At 35.4% G+C, this 21,589-nt stretch overlaps 2 protein-coding genes across 4 annotated transcripts in view; one reads left to right on the top strand and one right to left on the bottom strand.

The window, feature by feature from the left end:
• LOC149805786 (lysophosphatidylserine lipase ABHD12-like) overlaps positions 1 to 12,016 on the bottom strand; it is a 52,136-nt gene extending 40,120 nt beyond the window's left edge. The window contains exons 1-3 of one of the 3 annotated variants that reach the window (XM_089950473.1): positions 11,883 to 12,016; positions 1,244 to 1,371; positions 92 to 197 (exon numbers count right to left, since the gene is read on the bottom strand). In XM_089950473.1, coding sequence (XP_089806599.1) covers positions 92 to 197; positions 1,244 to 1,371; positions 11,883 to 11,989 — 341 coding nt within the window. In that variant the 5' untranslated portion in view covers positions 11,990 to 12,016. Of the gene's footprint in view, positions 1 to 91; positions 198 to 1,243; positions 1,372 to 5,990; positions 6,121 to 11,882 lie in introns of those variants that run through there. The other 2 variants (XM_089950474.1, XM_089950475.1) reach the window with 2 other exon arrangements.
• Positions 12,017 to 12,275: 259 nt separating this feature from the next.
• The window catches only part of LOC149805785 (U11/U12 small nuclear ribonucleoprotein 48 kDa protein-like), a 30,745-nt gene continuing 21,431 nt past the window's right edge, over positions 12,276 to 21,589 (top strand). Inside the window, exons 1-3 of the mRNA XM_089950472.1 lie at positions 12,276 to 12,362; positions 17,722 to 17,896; positions 21,185 to 21,301. Of these exons, the coding sequence (XP_089806598.1) occupies positions 17,747 to 17,896; positions 21,185 to 21,301 (267 nt within the window). The 5' untranslated portion in view covers positions 12,276 to 12,362; positions 17,722 to 17,746. The remainder of the gene's footprint in view (positions 12,363 to 17,721; positions 17,897 to 21,184; positions 21,302 to 21,589) is intronic.

Genomic DNA, 21,589 nt, shown 5'->3' with positions numbered 1-21,589 from the left:
TCACAAGGAACAAATTACACTTAAACTGAACAAAATTTTATGATTTACATCCAATAAATTTTCATTCATCGAAGTATAAAAATATTCGCACCAAATTCCCAGCTTGCTGTCTTCATCTGGGTGAAGGTAAAAGTTGCGTGTAGCGTTCAGACCAAAATGGTTTGGCTGGGAAAAGTCGACAAATGGTGGCCATGTAACTGAAATTAGAGATAATCTGAATATGAAAGACTGTGACATTTTCATCTTGAAAGACCTCTCTTAATCTGATATATTAGCAGGTAGTGATGCAAAACAGTCACACAGGTGAAATTATTTAGAATCTGTACACACAAGATATACACTTTTATTACTTGCAAAATGTACTCCTTTCAAATACTCTACATAAAAAATTGGCTTTATTTAATGCTGATATTCTGATTTTTTTTATTAAAAGAAATGGTGTTGGCATATTTATAAAAATAAATTCTTATTTTAAATTTGCAGCTCATTTTGTAGAAACTGGAGAGTAATTTTAAATTCATACATTGTTAGATGCAGTAGCTCTAACCAATCAATGTATGGGCACCAGTTGGTGAAGCATCAGACTCACTCTTGGTTTGATACCTACCTAAGCCAACCCAGGTCTGTTGCTTTGGTGTGTCCTTGGGGAAAAACATTTAATTCCCATTTCCTTGGTATGATACGGCCATTAATGTGCTAAAAGTGCCATTAAAACTAACAAAAACATTTTTTAAAAATCAATTTGATACCGTATATAGCACTTACTAGTAGAGTCCAAATGCATACTGCACAGAACAAGATCTACTATCACATATAGAGGTATTATCACATGTGTAGGCAGATCTAGGTCTATGCAGTTTGTTAGAAGTAATCAACAGAATAAAGAACCAAGATCCTGATTTGCCAACATAATATGCAATGGCAGACCAGAGTCTAAGTTGTCTGGACTTGACTTAAAAAGCAGGTATATACAGTAATTTATTTTATTAAGTGCATGCGGCTTGCATGAAAATAAAATAAAAAAAATATTTAAAAAAATTAAACCAATGAATGTTCTAAATTATAAGAAATTTAAAATATAACTACTAAATAACTGTCTGATTTATTGAAAGGTAATATGCCATGCCCATCTTAAGAAACCAGTAAACAACTTTTTAACCCATGGTGAAATACTTTTTATCCTTATGACTTTAAATAATGATGGAAAATTACAAGGTTAAAGTTTATCAATTAGTAAACATACCATGGTTTAGGAATACAATTTTAACAAATATCCATGGGTTGGTTTTGATGAGTACTGGAATGAAGACGTACAATATGAACAGGAACAGCCCCACTAGTTTGGCTACACAAGTACACATATTATTGTACCTGAAACAGAAAAACATGTTGTGTTTTCTTTTAGATCACTAAGTAAAAAAGATGGATCAATGCATATTTTCTTTCATTTCCCAATCTGATATTTTTATGACAATTCCTTTCTCAATTTGACATACTTTATAACAATGCCTTTCCCAATCTGACACATTCTATGACAATAAGGTGTCAACATATACAGAGGAATTTGCACATAAAATTTCTATCTAGACTACAAAACAGAAATATCTAATAAAATTAAATGAAGCAAGTGCTCATTTGCTATTCTACTAACTTTCTGACATCTAGAAAGGCATAGTATAACAAAATTATAAGCGTCTATTTATAGTAAATAAGTACAAAACTGATATTACAAAGTGTGCATAAGGTACAGCAATTTAAATGGCATGCCACTGCAAAACAGGTCCAGTTGGTGGTTTGGCAATGTCAACATTGTTATATCTTAAAAAAAGGCATAATACATGACTTGATGAAGGATAGTATCTAAAGTGTTCACTGTGTCCCAAAGCAAAGCATGTTTGGCATCCTGTTCTTCTTTCATGCTTTCATATACAAATATCTGCTAGAAAATACTCCAAAATATCCATAACATATATTATAAGTGTGACCTTAAGGTACTCCCTCGCACTCATATGGCACTAGAGGTGAACAAGTTTGGTTTCAATTCAACCTAATGTAGCAGGCAGTAACACTACAGTGTGCATCTTCTGTTTTAATTGATGCTGTTTAATAGCAGTGCACCTGTTTGCACTATGCACTATGTGACTGGATACATGTAAACTGCATTCAGGTGGACATCCACTACATCCTCAAATTTGCTTATGAACATGTCCCCAGACAATAATCAATAAATGACAAATAAGTAAAATACAAAAGAGGGCATTAAATATCAGCTAGTAAAATTCTCACCATTTATTGATGTGCTTAAATTCAGAGACACAGTCAATTAAAGAAAGCTTAATTTGTTTTTGTCAGAAAATGTTATGCAAAGGGAGAGAACTTATGTATGCCTAACAACCAGGCACATGGATACTAATCAATCAAAATGGCCCATTGTAAATATTGCATATGAAATGAGCTCCCCTACCTATATCTCACACAACAGCTTTTTAACTTGAAATATCTATCTCATCTAAAAAAAAAATCTCTCTGAACACACAGATAAAACATAAAACAGAAATCATGCAAATGTAAATAAAAGAAAAGACAGTGTTAGCATGTTATTGTTTACTTTCATGGCAGCCAATCAGGCCCTACAATTATTTCAATACATATAGTATCCATCAAAGATACAAATTATTCACCTGCCATCAACATCTATAAGATCCATTAAAAAAATAAGAACTCATGAGTGATAGAAATTATTCACCTGCCATGTCCACACAAAAGAACCGAAAATATTATTTACCAAAATAATCTATGAATTTTTTAAAAATATTTTGCAGACTAATTTTTCTTTCAAAACATTCATTAATGTAAGTTTTCATTTATTTACAAGGAGCTATGTAAAGCTTACAACGTCAAGTGTACCTTCGATTTCTAAAGGTGAAATTCATCAGCAAATGTCTTTGAAGTTATAGTTTATTACCAAAATCCCACTCCAAAATACTTATGGAAGTATTCCTTTTGTTGAATATATAGCTTTTTTATATTTCTAAAATGCAAACCACATTTCTGACAACTTCAAATTTACTTAGCCAACACAGGCCCAATCGAAAAGGTACTAACAGAAGCAACATGTGACTGAAGGAAAATGTCTGCAAATACAATGCAGCACTTGTTATATATCAGCAACACCATTTTCACCCACTATTCTGGAGTTTGCTAGCTGTCACCACAGTAGTTTTGTCTTTTCATGTAGCACAGTTTCATATCAATATTAAATAAAATCCTTACATAATTTTTACTTTACTTCACATCACAATCACATACTTTACAAGTACAAATACCATTTTCATTGAAAGGTTTGTAGTTACTTGAGACAACCACCAGTGCATGATGATGGAAGTCATTTTGGAGGGTCACATGATTTTAACCTATTTTCTTTTTTTTTACACCAACTAATTACAATATGGTTGGTGGTCAGAGGGACCCATGTTGCAACTTTCATAAAAGGAATCAATCTGAACTGTGTGATAGTGAAAATGGCTAAACCCTGTACCATTATTGTACTTCAAAAGCCTTAATGACATGAAAAGGTATATATTATTGATAAATTGAATCTTTTTTAATGCTTTGCAAGTTCACTCCCTACTGCAATAAAACTTCTGCAAATACCAGTCATACAAATAATACCTTGCTGAATATTATCCACGATGGCTTTCAAAAATGTAAACGAATTTCAACACCTACCATTGTCTGCTATAATTTTTACTTCTAACTGAAAGTGACATCCATTTATCTGTTTCAAATAACCAAGTTCTTATACTGTCAGTTTGTAATTATAACTTTTTTTTTCATCAGCAGGAGACAACAGCAAGGGCAGAGCAACCTTTGTTATTTCTGGCATGTCTATTATCAACAAACATGTTACTTTCAATTGGCTGTTGATCAGTAGAGACAACATACTTTAATACAATCTGCCAGCATTTTGGAAATTTCTGCAGACTACAGTCTGGCTGGGTTGTTGATAATATGTGGTCAACAGTCCAATGTAAGTATAATACCAAAACCAAAACCAGAAAAATATTTAAAACCTTCAATAGTCTATTACGACTATATGTTGCAATATACCTCATATGAGAGATCATACTACTCAATCTTTCAAAATACCTAGTCATGTGACCAACTCATCCAATAGGTATTAACTTCATTCTTCCAAGATACAACCTGATAAAATCAGTTCAATGGAAAAAGGCCTAATCTTGTAAACATATTTACTAATAATTCTATCATTAGTAACTGTCAACATTTGAGTTTAAGCATTTATTTATAGATCCTTTGCAATTTTATGCTCTTTAACATCTTAAAACAGGCATTATTCACATATACAATTTCAACTAAAGATACTTCTACAAGTTGCAGCATTGATTAAAAATTACAAAAACTAGACATAATCATGTACCAGGAGTTTAAAAAAATATAGATATACATAACAGCTACTATTTCATATTTTAACATAGACTATAGTGCCTTAATATATTTATTTATGATCATATATATATAGGAAATGTCCTGATTGAAAAGTCTTTGAATGGACTCATGCTCTACTCAGTAAGAAGAATTTCCAGGAATACAAGATAAGACAATTTATTCCTTTTAACTGCTAAGTGTTCAACCCACCTCTGATATTTTTTCAGCAATAAAAAGATTTTAAATTAGCTGTTGAGAATGATGTATGGGATGCCAATTGGCACAATTTTCATTCGATACAAAGTAGATATCACTAGAAGTCATTTGGTTAAACCCCCATATCAGCATGACCATCCATTTAGGGAAAATAACAAAAAAATTTTCAAGACAGCCACTGTGGCAGCCATATGTGACTGACATTATTTTCATTTAGGTTCAACTAGGTATCAAAAGAAATTTAATGGTGAAAACCCCATGTTGAAATAACCATTCATTTGGCAGGAATAGCAATAACAATACTGCCACGATGGCCACCATGGTGGCCATACTGAGGGTCAATTTGCATCATTTTTATTTAGAACCAACTATGCACCATAAGAACTCTACTAATGAAAATCATGTGTCAAAAATGACTTTTTATTTAAAAGAAGTAGTAATAACAAGAATTTTAAGACATCATATCAGAACCCATTTATGATCAATAAGACATTATTTTAAGTCTTCTGGTGTAAAACCCATGCTGATATGACTTTCCGTTTTGGAGGAGTTATTGAGCATGATTGAGCCATTTAACTCTTTAACTACTAGTGTTGCTATAGTGGCTCACCACTCAGCCTGGCTGCTGGGGTCAATACTGCATCTGATTTGGGGGCTGACTACCAGAACCTGACAATGCTGCAGTCAAATGATAACTTTTAGTTGATGATATGGGGATATGGGGCAATTGTTTTTAGTTAATTTCCTTATAACTGATTGCTTTATATATTAAAACCATGCATATATAAAAGCTGAGGACCCAAATGGCCAAGTGGTCTAAAGTGATCATCATTACGGATCACTGCCATCTCACCTCTGTCTGCGTGGGTTAGAGTCTTGGGTTCAGCCAATGTATGTGAGAAAGCTTGCCAGTAGCTTCTTGATGGTCTGTGGTTCTTTCTGTAGTTTTCCTGGGTTCTTCCTCCACCATTTATACTGGCCACCATGTACTGCCTATCTTGTGCTGAAAAATGGCATTAAACCCTACAACAACAACAATATAAAAACTACATCTACCTTATGTCTGCGTAATTCTTTTTTCCCACAGACTTCCCAAGATTGATAAGAAAATCCATAAACTGAACATAGATCATACTATTTGTAACACTATAATTTGTCTGTCATTATTTTATATTTATGTCAGATCTATACACAAAATTATTTACAAATAATTAATGGTAATTTTCTTCTTATCATTTTGTTTTTAAACTTTATTGTCATGCTTCACTTATGTCGATTTTGCTCCATAGCTGTTTGCTTCAGCCATATATTCTTTCATTAAATACCTGGGAATATATTTCAATAAGCAATCTATCAATTTATTTTTCTCTCATCCAAAACATAGGCAGAGGCAACACTTTCAATGAACTCTCTGATCTGTAGCACACATGGTTCTTATCCACACTGCATGATCTTCGTTGTCTGAATCAGTCTCAACTTCTGACAGACCTGACAAAGATGAAAATTCAATGTCACTGCTAACACTTTTTAAATCAATATCATCAGTCTTGTCCTCTGATAAACCTAAAAGTTCTGAATCCCTAACAAAAACTTTGTTTCCACTGTCGGCAACTACATACATAAACTATCTCGTGTTACAAAATGACAACATATCCCTGTATTTAGTAGTAATACAATGTATTTAGTATGCAATGTTTTTCACATTAAAAATCGTCATTTGTAAACTCTATTTTGATCGGATGAATGTTCTCTTACTGCCCATTGTTGATGAACTAGATCATCTGTAACATGTACAGAGCAGATTGATACATCATGGCAAGTGGATATATTTGCTTTGGCAGATAACTGTGCTTGTTTACAAGTGAATTTATCAGTTACTGTGGCGACTGGGCACATGTATGCTCTGGATATACATGTCAGTGGTAGTTAAAGAGTTAAGCAAAACTGGCGATAACTTGGATCCACATACATGCAGCTCACTCACCCTGAAAGCTGGCTCAAACAGGTGAAAAGTGCTGTATCAAGATCCAGGAGATACTATTGGGAGACAAAATGAGTTAACAGGTCATGACCAGTCATAATTGGACATCAGATTGGAAAGATCCTTGGTGTAACCATCTTCATTCCGATGATGTCTGAACATGTCAGAAATCAAGGAATGATGCCACCCTTTAATAGTGTAAGGAAATAACATCTCAAAAAGAAAAAAGAAAAAAGCCAACTGAGAAATCAAGACAAAGAGGGGGGTGACATCATTCTGAGACAAATTTTATTAAAACACATCGCTTCCTTATGTATTACTTCAAAGTGAATGGCTAAATAGCTGTCAAGACCCTCTCCCCAACTGATGTGATGAGCTGACGTTTATGCAAAGCTATTGAGAAAAATGTCTAGGTGTGAAGAAGAAACTTGTTCAGTCACTGATGGAATACTGTCAAACTTTGTTGCTTGAAATGTGGGTGGGTGAGGTCACCACAATCTTCCTGGGAACACCTGTTGCAAAACTGAATAGATTGCTTACCCAGTGTGTATCCTTGTGAAGAGGAGTAGTTATCACTATTTGGCGGGTCTGGCCCCTCACCTTCTGAATTACCGTTGGGATCAGGATCATGGGGGGAAAAATGCACAAGTCCAAATCCCCTTCCAGCTAATCCATAAAAGCATCAATGGCCCATATGTCTAGGTCTGCAAATGAAGAGGCAGATGTCTGGGTCTGCAAACAAAACTAAGGAACTCCCATAACATAATGCAAAGCTCTGGTGATTTGTCACCCATTGCAAGAGGAGGTCATTCATGGCCATTGAGTTGTTTGGCATTATGACGACTGACTTGGAAAGCATGGGAAATGGCCTTCATTTCCAAGAGACAGATATGAAGTGCATTCTCTTGTATCATGTATTCACCACTGTTTGTTGAGAAGCAAGGCTACAAGAAGATGCCCCAACCAGTCAAAGTGGCAACTCTGCAGATTGTGACATCTGTCTAGGGTGGAGATCAGGGGGTGTTCCCACAGCTAACCTCCTGTTCTTGCCACTGAAGTAGGAAGTGGCAGAGTTTGGTTAAGAGTTAAAGAAACAACCTTACCAAAATAGAGTTTTAAGCAGAATCAATGTTATTAATGATCAAATCAATGCATTTGGATGGAAGCTGAACAAGGTTGAAACAAATTAGAAAATCCATACCACAATGATCAAGTGTTGATAGTGACAAGATCTGACTTGTCACCATTTATTATCCATCTAAACCGCAAAGGAGGGACAGCAGGTTGTTCATATCTTGAACCTGAGTGAACTAACCAGGAGCTCCTCCTGAATATCATCCAGGTATGCAAAAGCTCTATCTCCTTCTGTATAATGTCCTCCTTCATGGGATTGCTAGGGACAACCATCATGAAAGTGGGTGATGAAAGAGGTGGGACCCTCATAAATATCTGCAGCCCCACAAAAATGACTTAGATCCCCCAAACACTGTGCTGAAATAGGCAGATCCAAGTCTGATGAAACAGAAGGAGTCCAGTGCCCACAAGAGGGCCACCAGCAGGTAGAGCGACAGGTGGTTATTATCAAGCACTCTTTAGCATTACTGTAGTCTTGAATCTTATTTGAGATCTTTAATGATTGTTGAAGTGTTCTGAAGGACATATGTTCATCTTTGCTTCGTCATCCACCAAAGCCTTGACTTTATCTGCCTTCTTCACAGAATGCAACAAGATCCTGTAGATTTCTTCAAATGCCAACCTGATACTAAACTACAGCCATTACATATACTGCAGTGTTGATGCAATCAGATTATCTCCATCAGCAGCATGGTCGTATGAATTCTATGTCTGAAAAAAGAATAGGCCAACCAATTGGATAGGCAAGCAAAGCAGGACCCTCCACATCCAAAAAGAAGCAGGTTCCAGCTGGTGAGTGTTGTGTTGGGAGGGCCGATTGGCAGGGTTGGGATAACTTTATGGCCAGTATGGTAAGTGCAGTAAGCATGTTATAAACATTTGACCCGGTAATCAGATTCAAGTAAAAAGATGAAATTGTCAATGGAAATGTAGTTTGACAGTCTGATATTTAAGAGCCTCATCTGACACATCCATGACTGAATCGGCCAGACAGATAGATGGACTTATTAGCAAATTGAACAGCATACAGTGGCTGGTAATGGACCTGCAAGCCATAATGGCAAGTCTGATTGTAACACCTATAATACAACTGTATAAATGAACCAGTGTGTCTACAGCAAACATTCATAAATAGTGGAATATAGCAATAATGCATGACTTACCAGTCAACAAACAGGTCAAGAATAACCAGCAAAAGATAAGAAAATATTCACCAAAAATTTCACAAATGATGAATACGCAAAGTATACAATAAAACTTACTAAACCACCCAAAATTACTGATTAGGGATGGCTTCATCCTGTGACAAAAAATCTAGATTTAGGAGGCACACTTGAATTGTATGTTGCAGTCCTGAGCAAAATCTGAACTGGTAAACACATGGTATATGGTTGGCCACTGAATGAGAGAAATAGGAGGTAACCTGTAAAAGCTATTTACCTTTATCCATATAATATAAAGAAATCTTTACAGGAAGGTTAGATTCAGGAGGTATCAGAATTAATTTCCCCAAAATAATGTAATCGAGTAATGTATTAAATGGAGAAAACATCTAAGGTGTTGATAATGGTCTGGCACGGTGCTGATGATAATAGCAGTATCAATAATAGACACATGTGGCTAGCAGATAATAATAAATATCTATCCTGAAACTGGGGAGGCAACTTTGTTAATATAAGAGACTGGTGTTATATATTTCATGTTGTGAGATTGACTCAAACAAAAAATGGTAATGTGCTCATTTAATTCATACTATAAGTTGTTCTGAATCTATTTAAAGTTGGTGATATATAAACTAATACTGGCATTTTTCCAAAATAATTACAAACATAAGCTGGGTGGCTTATTTTATTCTAAAAGGAATTTAATAAAGTAAAAAAAGGTAAAATTCTTACATACATGTGTTCTAAGAGATGCAATTCGACAAAGTTACGGAAATTATTCACTGAATATGGTGAACTTCATCACATACTGTCTGAAAAAAATAGACGATAGTACAAGTCACATGGATCATGTTTACTTATTTTAAATTAAATATAAATTGTTCTTTTAAAATTTAACACTAATTTTCTTTAACCCAAGTCCATTCAATCCTGATTATTGAATGCTCTGCACCTTATATGTCACCAAGAAACTTGATGACGAAAATTTTCTGTCGTTATGTACTTTTACAATAGTGGCCATGTACTAAACTTAGGTCAAAATAAGAGCGTGTTGAGTGGAATCATCACAATCGAGGGTAGTACATGTACAAATTTGTTTATCAATATGAAAACTTTCATTGTGACATGACAACATACAACATTCTTTCTGGATTGTACTGGATCACACCTTTAGGTTCATTTCCTCCAAAAATATCTATGTACTTTAAAATTAATTTTGCTTTATACAACTAATGGGATGTTGTTATGTATATTTGATTTAAGTTATATTTGATTTGATTTGATTTAATTTGTTGTGTTAGTTTTAAAAATATTTTTTTGATTTCCATTACATGCTAATTTTATTTACTGGATTTGATATTTTTCAGAAATTCAGTTCAGTTTTTCAAAAAACCTAATATAATTACTTTGTATATAATGCTTACCTAGTTCCTGACCTTGATTCAGAATCAGTAAACAACTTTTTATATTTTTTTAAAATCATTGTTAGTGTGGGATTTATAGAGAGAAATTGAGGCTGCATTGGGAGTACGTGATGTTAAGCATGTAAAGCTTCTATCTTGTTCTAGAAAGTGTTCACGTGACACTCATACGAGAGTCTGTTTTGCATATTAAATTAGTGTATAACCTTTTTCTAAGGAGAATTTAGTCAGTTGGGCTTTTAAACACTTGGACATAAGGTGTTTTTTCTGTTGTGACCAGTTTGAGTTGAAATTCTTTTTTATGGAATTAATAATTCTTTTCCCTTGGAATATTCAAGCGCTCATACAGAATTCTTGGACAAAGACATTTATTGAAATTTTATTTGGAATTCAAACACTGGATTATTATTTTCTGTGGTTCAACAAAGAACTGTTGACACTTCAGTACTATACTGACTACAGTATATGTCATCGCCTTCCATTTTGGATGTTTGTCGGGACTCAAACTCAAATTCATTAGAACATTTTATTACCAGGACTTCTAGTTTTTAATTCTTGGATTATTTTTGGATTTGATTCTTAAAACCATAAGTTCTTTTCCTCATTTTTACCTTGTTTTTCTAGGGAAGTAAATTATCTGTTAAATATTTACACAGCTTGTTGCCTTTTTTCTTGTTACTGTTTATGAGAGCCTAAACATGTAAGTGTCTGAATATTGACCTTCCAAAGGAATATGGATGTATATGAATTCAAATGAATTGAATAATTGCCACTTAAAGGTATGTAGAATCAAATTCTAAAAATTGACACCTATTACTGAAATAGTTGGTGCTGAATGCCTACATGACCCATGTGACTTGTACTACAACCCATGCAAATCTAGTACTGTGTTCGTAATGAAACCTCCTTTTCATTTCCATCGCATTGAAGATGCAAGTGTTTTGAAATCCCCTGGCGACAACCAGTTTAACAAGTGTAAGCTGGGGAAAGGAATGACTAAGTGTTGTCCATTTTTGTATTCCTGATGCTTTTGGATTTTAAATTTGTTAGAGTGATACAAATGAGAAAGTAGATAAACGCTGTAAGCAATTTGATAATGAACTTACTTAATTAAAGTCTGTACAAATTGTTTCCAATGTGAGCTATGATTTTCAACAAGAGAGGAAACAAAAATCAGAAAGCTATTCAGAAGTTAATCGTCTGCATTGTACATAGTGCTGAAACAGGCCTCTAAAAATTTTCCAAAAGGAAAATCTGTATTATCATTTATTAATTGCTTGCAGTAAACACGAAGTACATCGCTACAGACGTAAGAAAAATCAATGGGCATGAGAGGTCATTTTTTTCTGGGAATTTTTGGTTTGGTTTTTAAACTAAAGTAGTGTTTGCCTGCTAGGCGCCGCTGAATTGTTGACCACTATCGACGAAATTGTGACTTTTGCCCCCTTGAATAGAAAACTAAGACGGTTCCAAGCTTGAAGCGTATATCTTCAGATCTTAATCGAACCATAGTTTCACCTTTTCGAGGAATCTTTTTCTTTGACACAACCATTCACATATTTAGTAGCGCTTGCTTGTTGCTCGACAGGTTCATCTTCTATCTTTGCTCCACTTCTCAGCTTCATATTCGGCACGTGAGCAATACGTGTAGCTAAGGAGGAAATAAACTAAGCGGTGCTGGTGTATTTTAAAACAGGATATAGACAATATCCAAATCTGTCTTTATCTTTAAAATAAGCACGCTATATTTACATATATTACAAGAATGCAGATAAAAAAGGTATTTGATTTTAGTAAAGCTGGAGTTAAAGTAGATTCGTAAGTAAATAAGCACGTTGATGCAGTGTATTTAGATAAAACTTAAAGTATACAGTATACATCAAACACCGGTTTGCTGATAAAGGGGAATTACTTTTGCAGACGTTGCTGCAAGATACCTTCCCAAGGGCAATAATTTTGTCATCGCAAGTGGTTTATGTCCGCTTTTTAATCTTAAAGGTATAAAACGTGTTACTTTCTGTACGTGAGGGTGTTAAAACAGATAATACCTGCAAATCTGAAACTTTCAAAGGAATTAGCATCAGTAATTTCAGAAGCTGCTGACTTGGTATCTCACAAGCAAAATCACATTCTAATGAACTAATCATAAAGTAAGACCTGGTGATTCTCACTGGTTGAGGTTAATCTATCTCATCACCGCTACGTTAGCCGGGTTGGTTTGAATATGAAGGGACGAAAACGTACACCGACATTCTTTTACTTACTTCTGCCTTTCCTTTCATTACTATTCTGTTTGTCCTGTCGCTACCTTCCTTTATTCTAGTCCTACAACGTAAGACATCACATGTTTTTGTTTTAGTGCCATCACCCCCACCCCAACAAAAATATTGGGTGATGTGTCTTACGTTGTAGGACTACCTTTATTTTTTACCACGCACCACCCGTTGCATACTAGTCAAGTGCTACTGTATCAGATTATTGACAGATGTAAGTGAAAATGGTTTACTTTCTCAAATGAGATTTATTTTTGTGGAGTCGCATAGTTTAGATTTATATCAATATTTCACTGATTCACATCATCTTTTGACCTCATACAAGCTTAGTAGCACCATGGATTTTACTGATTTAGGTAGGAACCAAATTAAAATATAAGTCTCTCAAAATAAAAGATTTGCTTGGGGCATTAGATTTATATTATGGGACTACTTTGCCCATGGCATAGTTAGCCCACTAATAAACTCGAACTACCCAAATTGCTCATTATGTGCTCGGACCATTACACTTTACATGCTTGGACCATCTTATTCTTGACCTATTGGTCAATGATTTATATAGCAGTAATGTGGATGTAATATTTGTTAAAAAATATATTTGTTTCTTTATGTTCAGTGCATAGTTGTATGATTGTTGGTATCCAGTTAAAGTACAAGTCAAGCAGGTCATATAGACATTCATTACCATCTATTTTAGTAATGAGTGTAATTTTCCAGAATTTGATTATGTATACCATACCATTAAATGTGCCTACATGAACACATTGACATATACTTTAATTAAGGATTCCTAAGTGCATTAAGAATGTGTGGGTTTGGAGGATTTTTAACCTAGCTTTAACAATTTTCAAGTCATATCACTATGTCTGAAGTGTGGCAGTTTATAGTGATGTCTAGCACTGGGGCATGATGCCGCAGACATGTAGCATCATGTCCCACCCAGTTTCATTATTCTGAAACAAGGCAGACCATCCTAACACTAACCTCATAATTGCTTTAACTTTACTAGGTGAAAAATTAAATTATAAAGATTGACCAGTTTATATTTTGTGTGGATCATATAGTTTGAACAGCGTTCATTTTTTTCAGTTCATACATCAGTAAACATTAAAAAAAAAATGGCCACTCCTTATTCACTTATTCACTGCAAAATAAAACACCAATGTTCTTTGATGGACCACTCATGACAGTTAATAAAATTAAAATTTGTATGGACCAAATCTGTAATGGACCAACTTTGTTATGGGCCAACTCAGGAACAAGCCAACTGTGACAGTCAAGATTTCTAAATTAAATTTGTATGGACCAGATCTGTGACTGGCCAACTATATTTTGGGCAGAGAGCTCCAGTCACCAATCAATGAACTTCTGTTCAACTATTAGACCATATTTTTCTACCAAATGTTTGGATGGTCAAGATAGATCATTCTTGATGACACTACAAAAATAATTGTAAACAATGCCAGGGAAATATTTGAATTCTTCAATAATAGTTATGTAAATGTGGCATTAGACATCAGAAAGGATGTTCCTTCGACCCTTTAACTTATCGGAGTATCAGGGCTATTAAGGAAAATGCCTGTAGTAACATAGATACAATTTTGATTTTGTAATTTAGGTAAGTTAATCTTGAAAGAGTGTATATAATGGTAAGATAAATAGATTTATAAAAGCTATGTGGTGGTGGGGGGTCAAACTCTTATTGCACCATTAAATGCTGGGATACCAATCCTTGTTGGCTGTGTTACAGATTTAATTAACAAAACTTTTCTGTCAAATATTTTTCCTGTTCATATGAAGGAAGCTTTAGTTGTCTCTATTTTCATAAAGATAAAAGTAACTATAGACCTGTCAGCACTCTACCATCATATCCAGACTGTGAGAAATTAATTGAAACTTAGCATAATTGTAAAGGACATGGATGCTAGACCACTCTGTTAGGGTTACCAGAAAAATGGAAGGAGGATTTTGAAGATCATAAAGGTTTAGCTGCAGTTCTGATGGATTTAACTAAGGACTTAGACTGTTTCCCTCGTGATATTCTCATTTGCGTTCTAAGGGCTTTTGATAGGTCAGATGGCTCTTTAGGAATCTTACTGAGCTGTCTGTCACATTGAAAGTGGCAAATTAAGTTGCAGGGTGTTTCGAGTAGTTGGACTCAAATTCAAAGAGGGGTTCCTCAGGGGTCAAGCCTCTGACCTTTACTCTTTATGGTTTTTTTCAATGATATTTTTTTATTTTATTAAATAAGGCTCTTTGTATAACTGTGCTGATGATAACATTTTGTTCTGGAATTTGACAATTTGATTGACAGACTTAAAACAGTATAATGTTCTTATTAACTGGTTCACTTTAAACAAAAATCAAGTCAACCTTGAAAAGTTTCAAGCACTAGCTGTTGGTAAAAAGACATTCAGTATGAAGCCTGTACTTAACATCAGCAGTGCTGTCTTAAACTGTGAAAAAAACATGCTTGGGATTGACATTAACTATAACTGCAATTGATTCATATGTAAAAAAAAATCTTTATAGGAAAGCATCAAGACTACAGTCTGTCTTGAAACATATTAGTCAGAAGTTAACTATACTCAACAAACTGACCATCTTACATGCATTTTTCTTTTCCAATTTCAACTTCTGTCCCTTAGCCTGGCATTTCTTCAGTGACATCAACACTACTAAACTTGGAAAAGAGAATTGAGGTGAAGAATCAATACAAAACAATATGTACCATATAAAAGTTCCTTTAATCAGCAGTTGTAAATAATTATTAGTCATTTGCCATTTTATTCTTTAAATTGAAAATTCATCTGTGACAGCCAAAGCAGGCACTTGGGATAAAAATAAACTGGCACAGAATTGGCAAGGGGGCAGATTCCTATTCACATGAGTTATAGTTACCTTGCTAATATGTTGAAGGGAAGTCGGAGTTGTTAATAATTTTCTTTTTCGATCACAGAAACTAGTGCCTGTGTCTAAAGGATTTAGTTATTAGTCATCCCCGCTCATCTACATGGACTTGTACTAAATAAGATTTTCCTTGTATGAGGAAATTGCACAATTTCTTCTATGTTGAAGATAATAGCATATGCTTCCAAATTTAACAGAAGACATGAATATGGTAATAAAAAGTTTTAAGATCGTGCATACTTTGAAAAATAAAAGGCACTGTGACCAAGATGAGCCATGCCCCTGATCAAATGGAGCAGCCTGAAATGGCCTAAACGGTTGAATAAAAATCACCGACACCTAACATGTAGTCTGTTTGGAAGTCTTTTTCTATCTTGTCAAAGTCTATGTCTTTTGTAATCTGCATGCTAGAAATACAGCTATTATATTGATACACATAAAACGGCACCACACTACTACTGAGTGACCTTCTAAAAATGAAAAGACCATTTTGTTGATATTTTTGTTGATTATATAGTATAGGCTTTGCATTGTCAAATGGAACAATATGTGACAGTTCTATTTCGTTTCACCACTATTTTTAATCACAACATAAGAAGTAGACTAGCTCCAATGAGCTATTTTTAAGCTGAAAGCTCCTGAATTAGTATAGTTAATCCAATCGAAGCTTGTTACACTACTGAAGATGCCTGAAGATAGTACTGTGTCCAAACTAGATGTGATGGGGGCCTTGAAGCATACATTGCTCAGTCTATTGTTAGTAGCCCAGCAAAATTGATGTGTAGAGAATTGCACCCAAATTTAAATGTTCCTTCTGGCGTGTAAATATTTGGCTGCTTTAATACAAATTTCACTTTCCCAACAAGAGTTTTAGGTGTCCTGGCTAGTTAGGTTTGGAAATTGTTATCCCTATCTATTGCCTTGTTTATTCAGCTTTTGTCATAATGGTTAAATATCAGGCCATTGGATTAGCCCAGGTCAGCTACTGATATGCCATTCAGGAAATCACTGTACTCCAATTTCCTCTGCGCTAAACATCATGCTTGCCTTATTGTGCCATAAAAGTTAAAACCAAAGGTTGCATTAACTTTTAAACACAAACATTATGGATTCTCATGGTTGTTGTCAGATCTGTACCTTTACTGAATGAAATTTTTTGGATTAAATTATACAGGTTTGTCAAATACAAGGTGTTACTCTAATTTTAGCAAATGGTCCTAACACTGACCTCTTAAGTGAGGCAGCTGTTAGTACCATTTTTATAAGTATTTTGTATGACTCAGCTGGGGATCGAACCCACAACCTCCCGCATCCAAGGCAGACGCTGTAATGACTGGGACCTCCCGCATCCAGGGCAGACGCTCTAATGACTTGGCCACTGGAGCGGTCAATCTAGTTTGTACAATTGATTAATAGACAATAAGATGAAAAGTGCTGTTTTATAAAATGAACATCATGTATTTGTGTACATAAATGTCATATCACAGAATGTTTTGTTTGCTTTTAGAATTTTCAAAGGTTAGAATTATTTACCATTACTTTTGTCAGTACAAGAGCCCGATTTCTTTCTTGGGAGAATCTACATGTATTTGTTTCAGAATCATGTCCCCTTTGAAGTCAACCACCCATAAAGGTTGTGAAATATACACCTTTATTTGCCAGCACAAAGTGTCAGCCACACTGTCACTTTAAGCTTTAATGTTCATTACACATGTACTTTTAGCAAGATGCAGTTAGTGATTTGTTTGAATGCTGGTTGGCTTGGAATATACAAATTGTTGGACAGTTTGCTAAGATATGCCTAAATCAATGACTAACACCTGATACTTATTTATTCCCTTACTACTGTTGTGACCAGACAAACTGACATAGTAATGGTGACTATGCAGTAAATGACTCTTGCATTGACATTGTTTTCTTTATTGTGCATTGTAAATCAATTAAATTGCACTATTAAATGACTCAGGTAGAGATCAAAGTTTCATGTTGGCTGGGACAGTTTGGAAAAAGGGATTTATTATTTAGGTGTATATCTGAGAGAAAGAGGATTTCACTGGCCATCCAGTGGTAGAATTCTGGATGTCATGGAAAAGAAGTTGGGCACCTAATACTTATCAGAAAGCCAGCATTAAATATTCAATATCATCATTCACTTACTTCGCATTATCTTTTAGGTAGTGTCAGTTGAAGACAAAGAAAATGTCTGAAAATGTTTCCATGGCAACAGAGGAAGAGGTCAAGGTCAGAGAGAAATATATTGAGAGTATGTATGATTTTCTTCAGACATGCCAAGAGGAGGTGATGGAGATCTTGAATGTTCTGGGATGGACACCAGAACATTTCATTGAGGTAATATTCAGTTGCTGTTTTCTGATGATTAAAAAATAATGAATTAAAATGTGGATCAAAAGCAAATATGGTTAAAATAATTTATTTGATGAAGGTTGTATGTGTTTATTTGGATTTGATCTTTTCAGCGGGCCTTGCATCAGTTAGTATGCCTTGTGATTTCTCCCAAATTACTTTTACACTGGGGTAAAATAGCTCAAAATTGCAATAGGCATGAGAACTATATTTAGATTAAGGTAGGAATAAAAGACAAATATACAAAAGAATATATATTTTTCATTGTAAGCGTATTATATTTCACCGTGTACTGTTTTTTTTTATATTTTGGCTACAGGAAAACGGATCGTCTCTTGTCATAAGTTGAAAAAAAGTACTAAAATTTGTACTCACCCAAAAAATACTCTTACTCAACCAACCACTTTAGAAAAAAAAGTTGACAGTGTTAATGATCTAAATTTTGATCATGTGAAAAGTTGTTTTGATAGAAGTAGTACTTGCTATTATTGCATAGCTACCTATTTTCATGAAAAAAACTAACTGTCCATTCAGTGTGATTATATCCTCCAGAGTGGAGAAAAAGTTGGAATGACCTTTTGCACTCCACTCTCATATCTTGCACACCACTCTATGTCATGTGGTTCTATGCATAAGATCATTCTTTTCACAGATGCCATACTGTGTTGACATCTGCAAAAACTGTCACCAGAGAAATCACTACTGTGGCAACTTACCACAACCAGCAGTCTTCTTCTGCAGTTTTTAATTAGTCTCAGTGTTACAACTGTCCCAGTTTTGTAGAAAACCATATCATAGCCTATATTTTCCCTTAAGAACTTAGTTCATTTTAGGGCTTCAGAGGCTACCTCATGTTCCATCGTTTCGGTGGTCACACTTTGGGTAAGTCCTTGTGTTCTAAGGAAATTAAAAACAGGCCCTGCCTCATGCTGAGGACATCATTTTCCTTGCATATATAAAACACTGTTGTTGAGGACATCGTTTTCCTTGCATATATAAAACACTTTGGTATGGGTTAGTCCTTGTGTTCTAAGGAAAATAACAACAGGCCCTGCCTCACGTTGAGGGAGGTCTTGATGACATAATTTTCCTTGCATGTATAAAACGCTGTGGTACGGGTAAGTCCTTCTGTTAAATGAAAATAACAATGGGCCTGCTTAACATTGCAGACATGTTTCCTCTGTCTTCAAATTCACATATTCTTTTTGTTTGCGCTACACATTGACATTGCATATGTATTCGAATGTTGCTTTAATAAACAAATTCACAGGTGAATTATCTTGTTTTTCAATTGGGAATACTACTGGTAATTTTCATGAGGTCAGATTATTACTTCATGTATACAGTGTGCATACACAGATGTGCATGCAGTACAAGACTGCATATAACCAGGTGATGTGTGTTGCAACATCATAGATTGTTCTTTGTGCTTATACATGGGTGTGTGTGATACGACCCTGCATGCAATCAGGTGAGTTTCATGGCAATGTCAACCAGCGTTCTTAGTGCATACAGGGAAAAAACGTATGTGGTATGACACAGCATACAACCTGGTGAATTTCAAGGCAACAAGTGATTTCATTATTTCTTTTGTACAGGATAATGTCAGAATAGTCTGTGGGGCAGTGGGGCAACCGAAAAATAGCCCTTGGGATACTCATTCAGATTGCAATAAGTGCGCAAAGTGCAGATAGAAAAATTGTTACACTTCTTGTGAATTTGGTCTTGTATCAAGGCCAGGAGAACCTTCCCTCCCTGTTTTGTTCAGAATTTTCCAAAAAAGTAACTCATCCAGGTCTCGCATGTTGAGACAAACATCTTTGGCAGCCAGTGAAGTCCTTCCCGAAGTTGGGTCTAGACATTTGAGAATGAACGTTTCTCATGTATCTAGCAGTATGTATGCCTTAGGTTGCAGACTGCTTCCTCCCATTAGGGAGGTTAGCACCGCGATGTTGGGTTACACCCTTTCTTAGGTAGGTTAAACATTGCTATAGCGGGTTGCACCCTCCCATTAAGAGGTATGGTCCTTTTATAATATGGTAAATCACTCTTAGGGGCCATCTGCCAAGCAGGTGCTAGCCCAGTCCAGTCCCCAATTCCTGCTTGACCATTTTCTCATCAGGTCCACAGTGCCCAGGTCACCACAGATCCATGAGGAAGTTCTCTGACCCTCCTTCCTTTCCTACAAACAGGAAAGGGGAGGGGGACAGTCCTAGCAATTAATTCCTCCCCTGCAACCTTTCATGCATTCCAGTAGGTGCTTACCCAGGCTTCTTATTGGTCAAGCATTATGAGACGTTGGGTGGGTCTTCTCCATTGGTAATGAGGGTTATTGTCTCCAGTGTCGGGAACAACCCTCCACGATCAAGGACCCCCAGTTTCTTTCCCCAATCCAGTCTGGTGACATTGAGGAAAGAGGTGCACACCCCTCTGCAGAAAGGGGCAGTCAAGAGAGTCTTAAATGATCAATCCTCCACCTTCTACTCCAGAATCTTCCTGGTCACCAAGAAAAGCAGGAAATTTTGAATCATTAACGATCTGTCCCCGCTCAAACAGTTTCTGTCGGAGGAAACCTTCAAGATGGAGACAACCTCCTCAGTCCAGAATACTTTTTGTTCGTTAGATTGGGCCATCTCCATCGACCTCCAGGATGCCTATTTACATATCCCATATTTCCTCCACACTGTGTAAACAGTAGTCAAGCAAATGTTAATCACTGACACATACTGTAAATTTGTTATGGACCATATTATGCTTAGTAGGAAATAAAGCTGGAGGTGAAACAAGGGTAATTAAGAGTGATGCTCCAGCCTAGATCTACCTGCAACATAAAAATGCAGAGGTTGGAATTTCCATGTAACAGAAATCTGTCATAAAATTTCAAGTGTCAGAATCCAAGGGTAGGCATCTGTGGAGGACCCTGAGAGCAACAAATATATTTGTCCTTAATGACTATAATTTGTTTCTTTCTGCTAGACCATCTTAGTTGGGCAGTAACTTACTCAGAAGGTGTGTACTTTTAATATTGAACTTCTGATTGGCTAAGACATATATGGTTGCTTACATTTCTGCCCCACATCCATGAGCACTCATTGTGTCAACATAATGGTTTATTTGCACTCTTGGTCTGCTTTGGTCCTGAATATCCTTATCTCTATAGTGACACACAACCCATTCTATAAACTTAGAATTTGTGCATGATTAAAATTAATACACACAATTAGATGATAACAATTTCCAAGTTACATTACATTTCTTTTCACATTTGTGCAGAGCAAGAAGCGGATGGTATGCCCATATGATAAAAACCATGTGATTCCAGCCAAGTCCCTGGCTACACACGCTGCCAAATGTCAACTGAGACGGAGAGGATGTACCAAAGAAGAAATTGTAAGGAATAATTCTTTTTTCATTGTCTGGCTTGTTAATCATGAGATTTAAGCATTAATGGTTTTTTCGGATGCAATGAAATCATCACCAACATTTTTAATTTTTAAGATTTTATGTTAAAAATGTGTGAAAGCCATATATCCATTATATTAGTTAGTCATATGAAGCTTGGTACAGTATGCCAAATGTTTGCATCACAGCATGTTAGAATTTCCTGTCTCATTCAAAATTTGGTTTAATAGTATAATGTGCCAAGTGTTCCCACAAAAATATGCAGGGATTTCCTGC

The sequence above is a fragment of the Sinohyriopsis cumingii genome, chromosome 2, assembly GCF_028554795.1.
Source record: "Sinohyriopsis cumingii isolate HCF-2022 chromosome 2, ASM2855479v2, whole genome shotgun sequence".
Taxonomy (NCBI): Eukaryota; Metazoa; Mollusca; class Bivalvia; order Unionida; family Unionidae; genus Sinohyriopsis; species Sinohyriopsis cumingii.
This window is presented reverse-complemented; position numbering and strand designations above follow the sequence as displayed.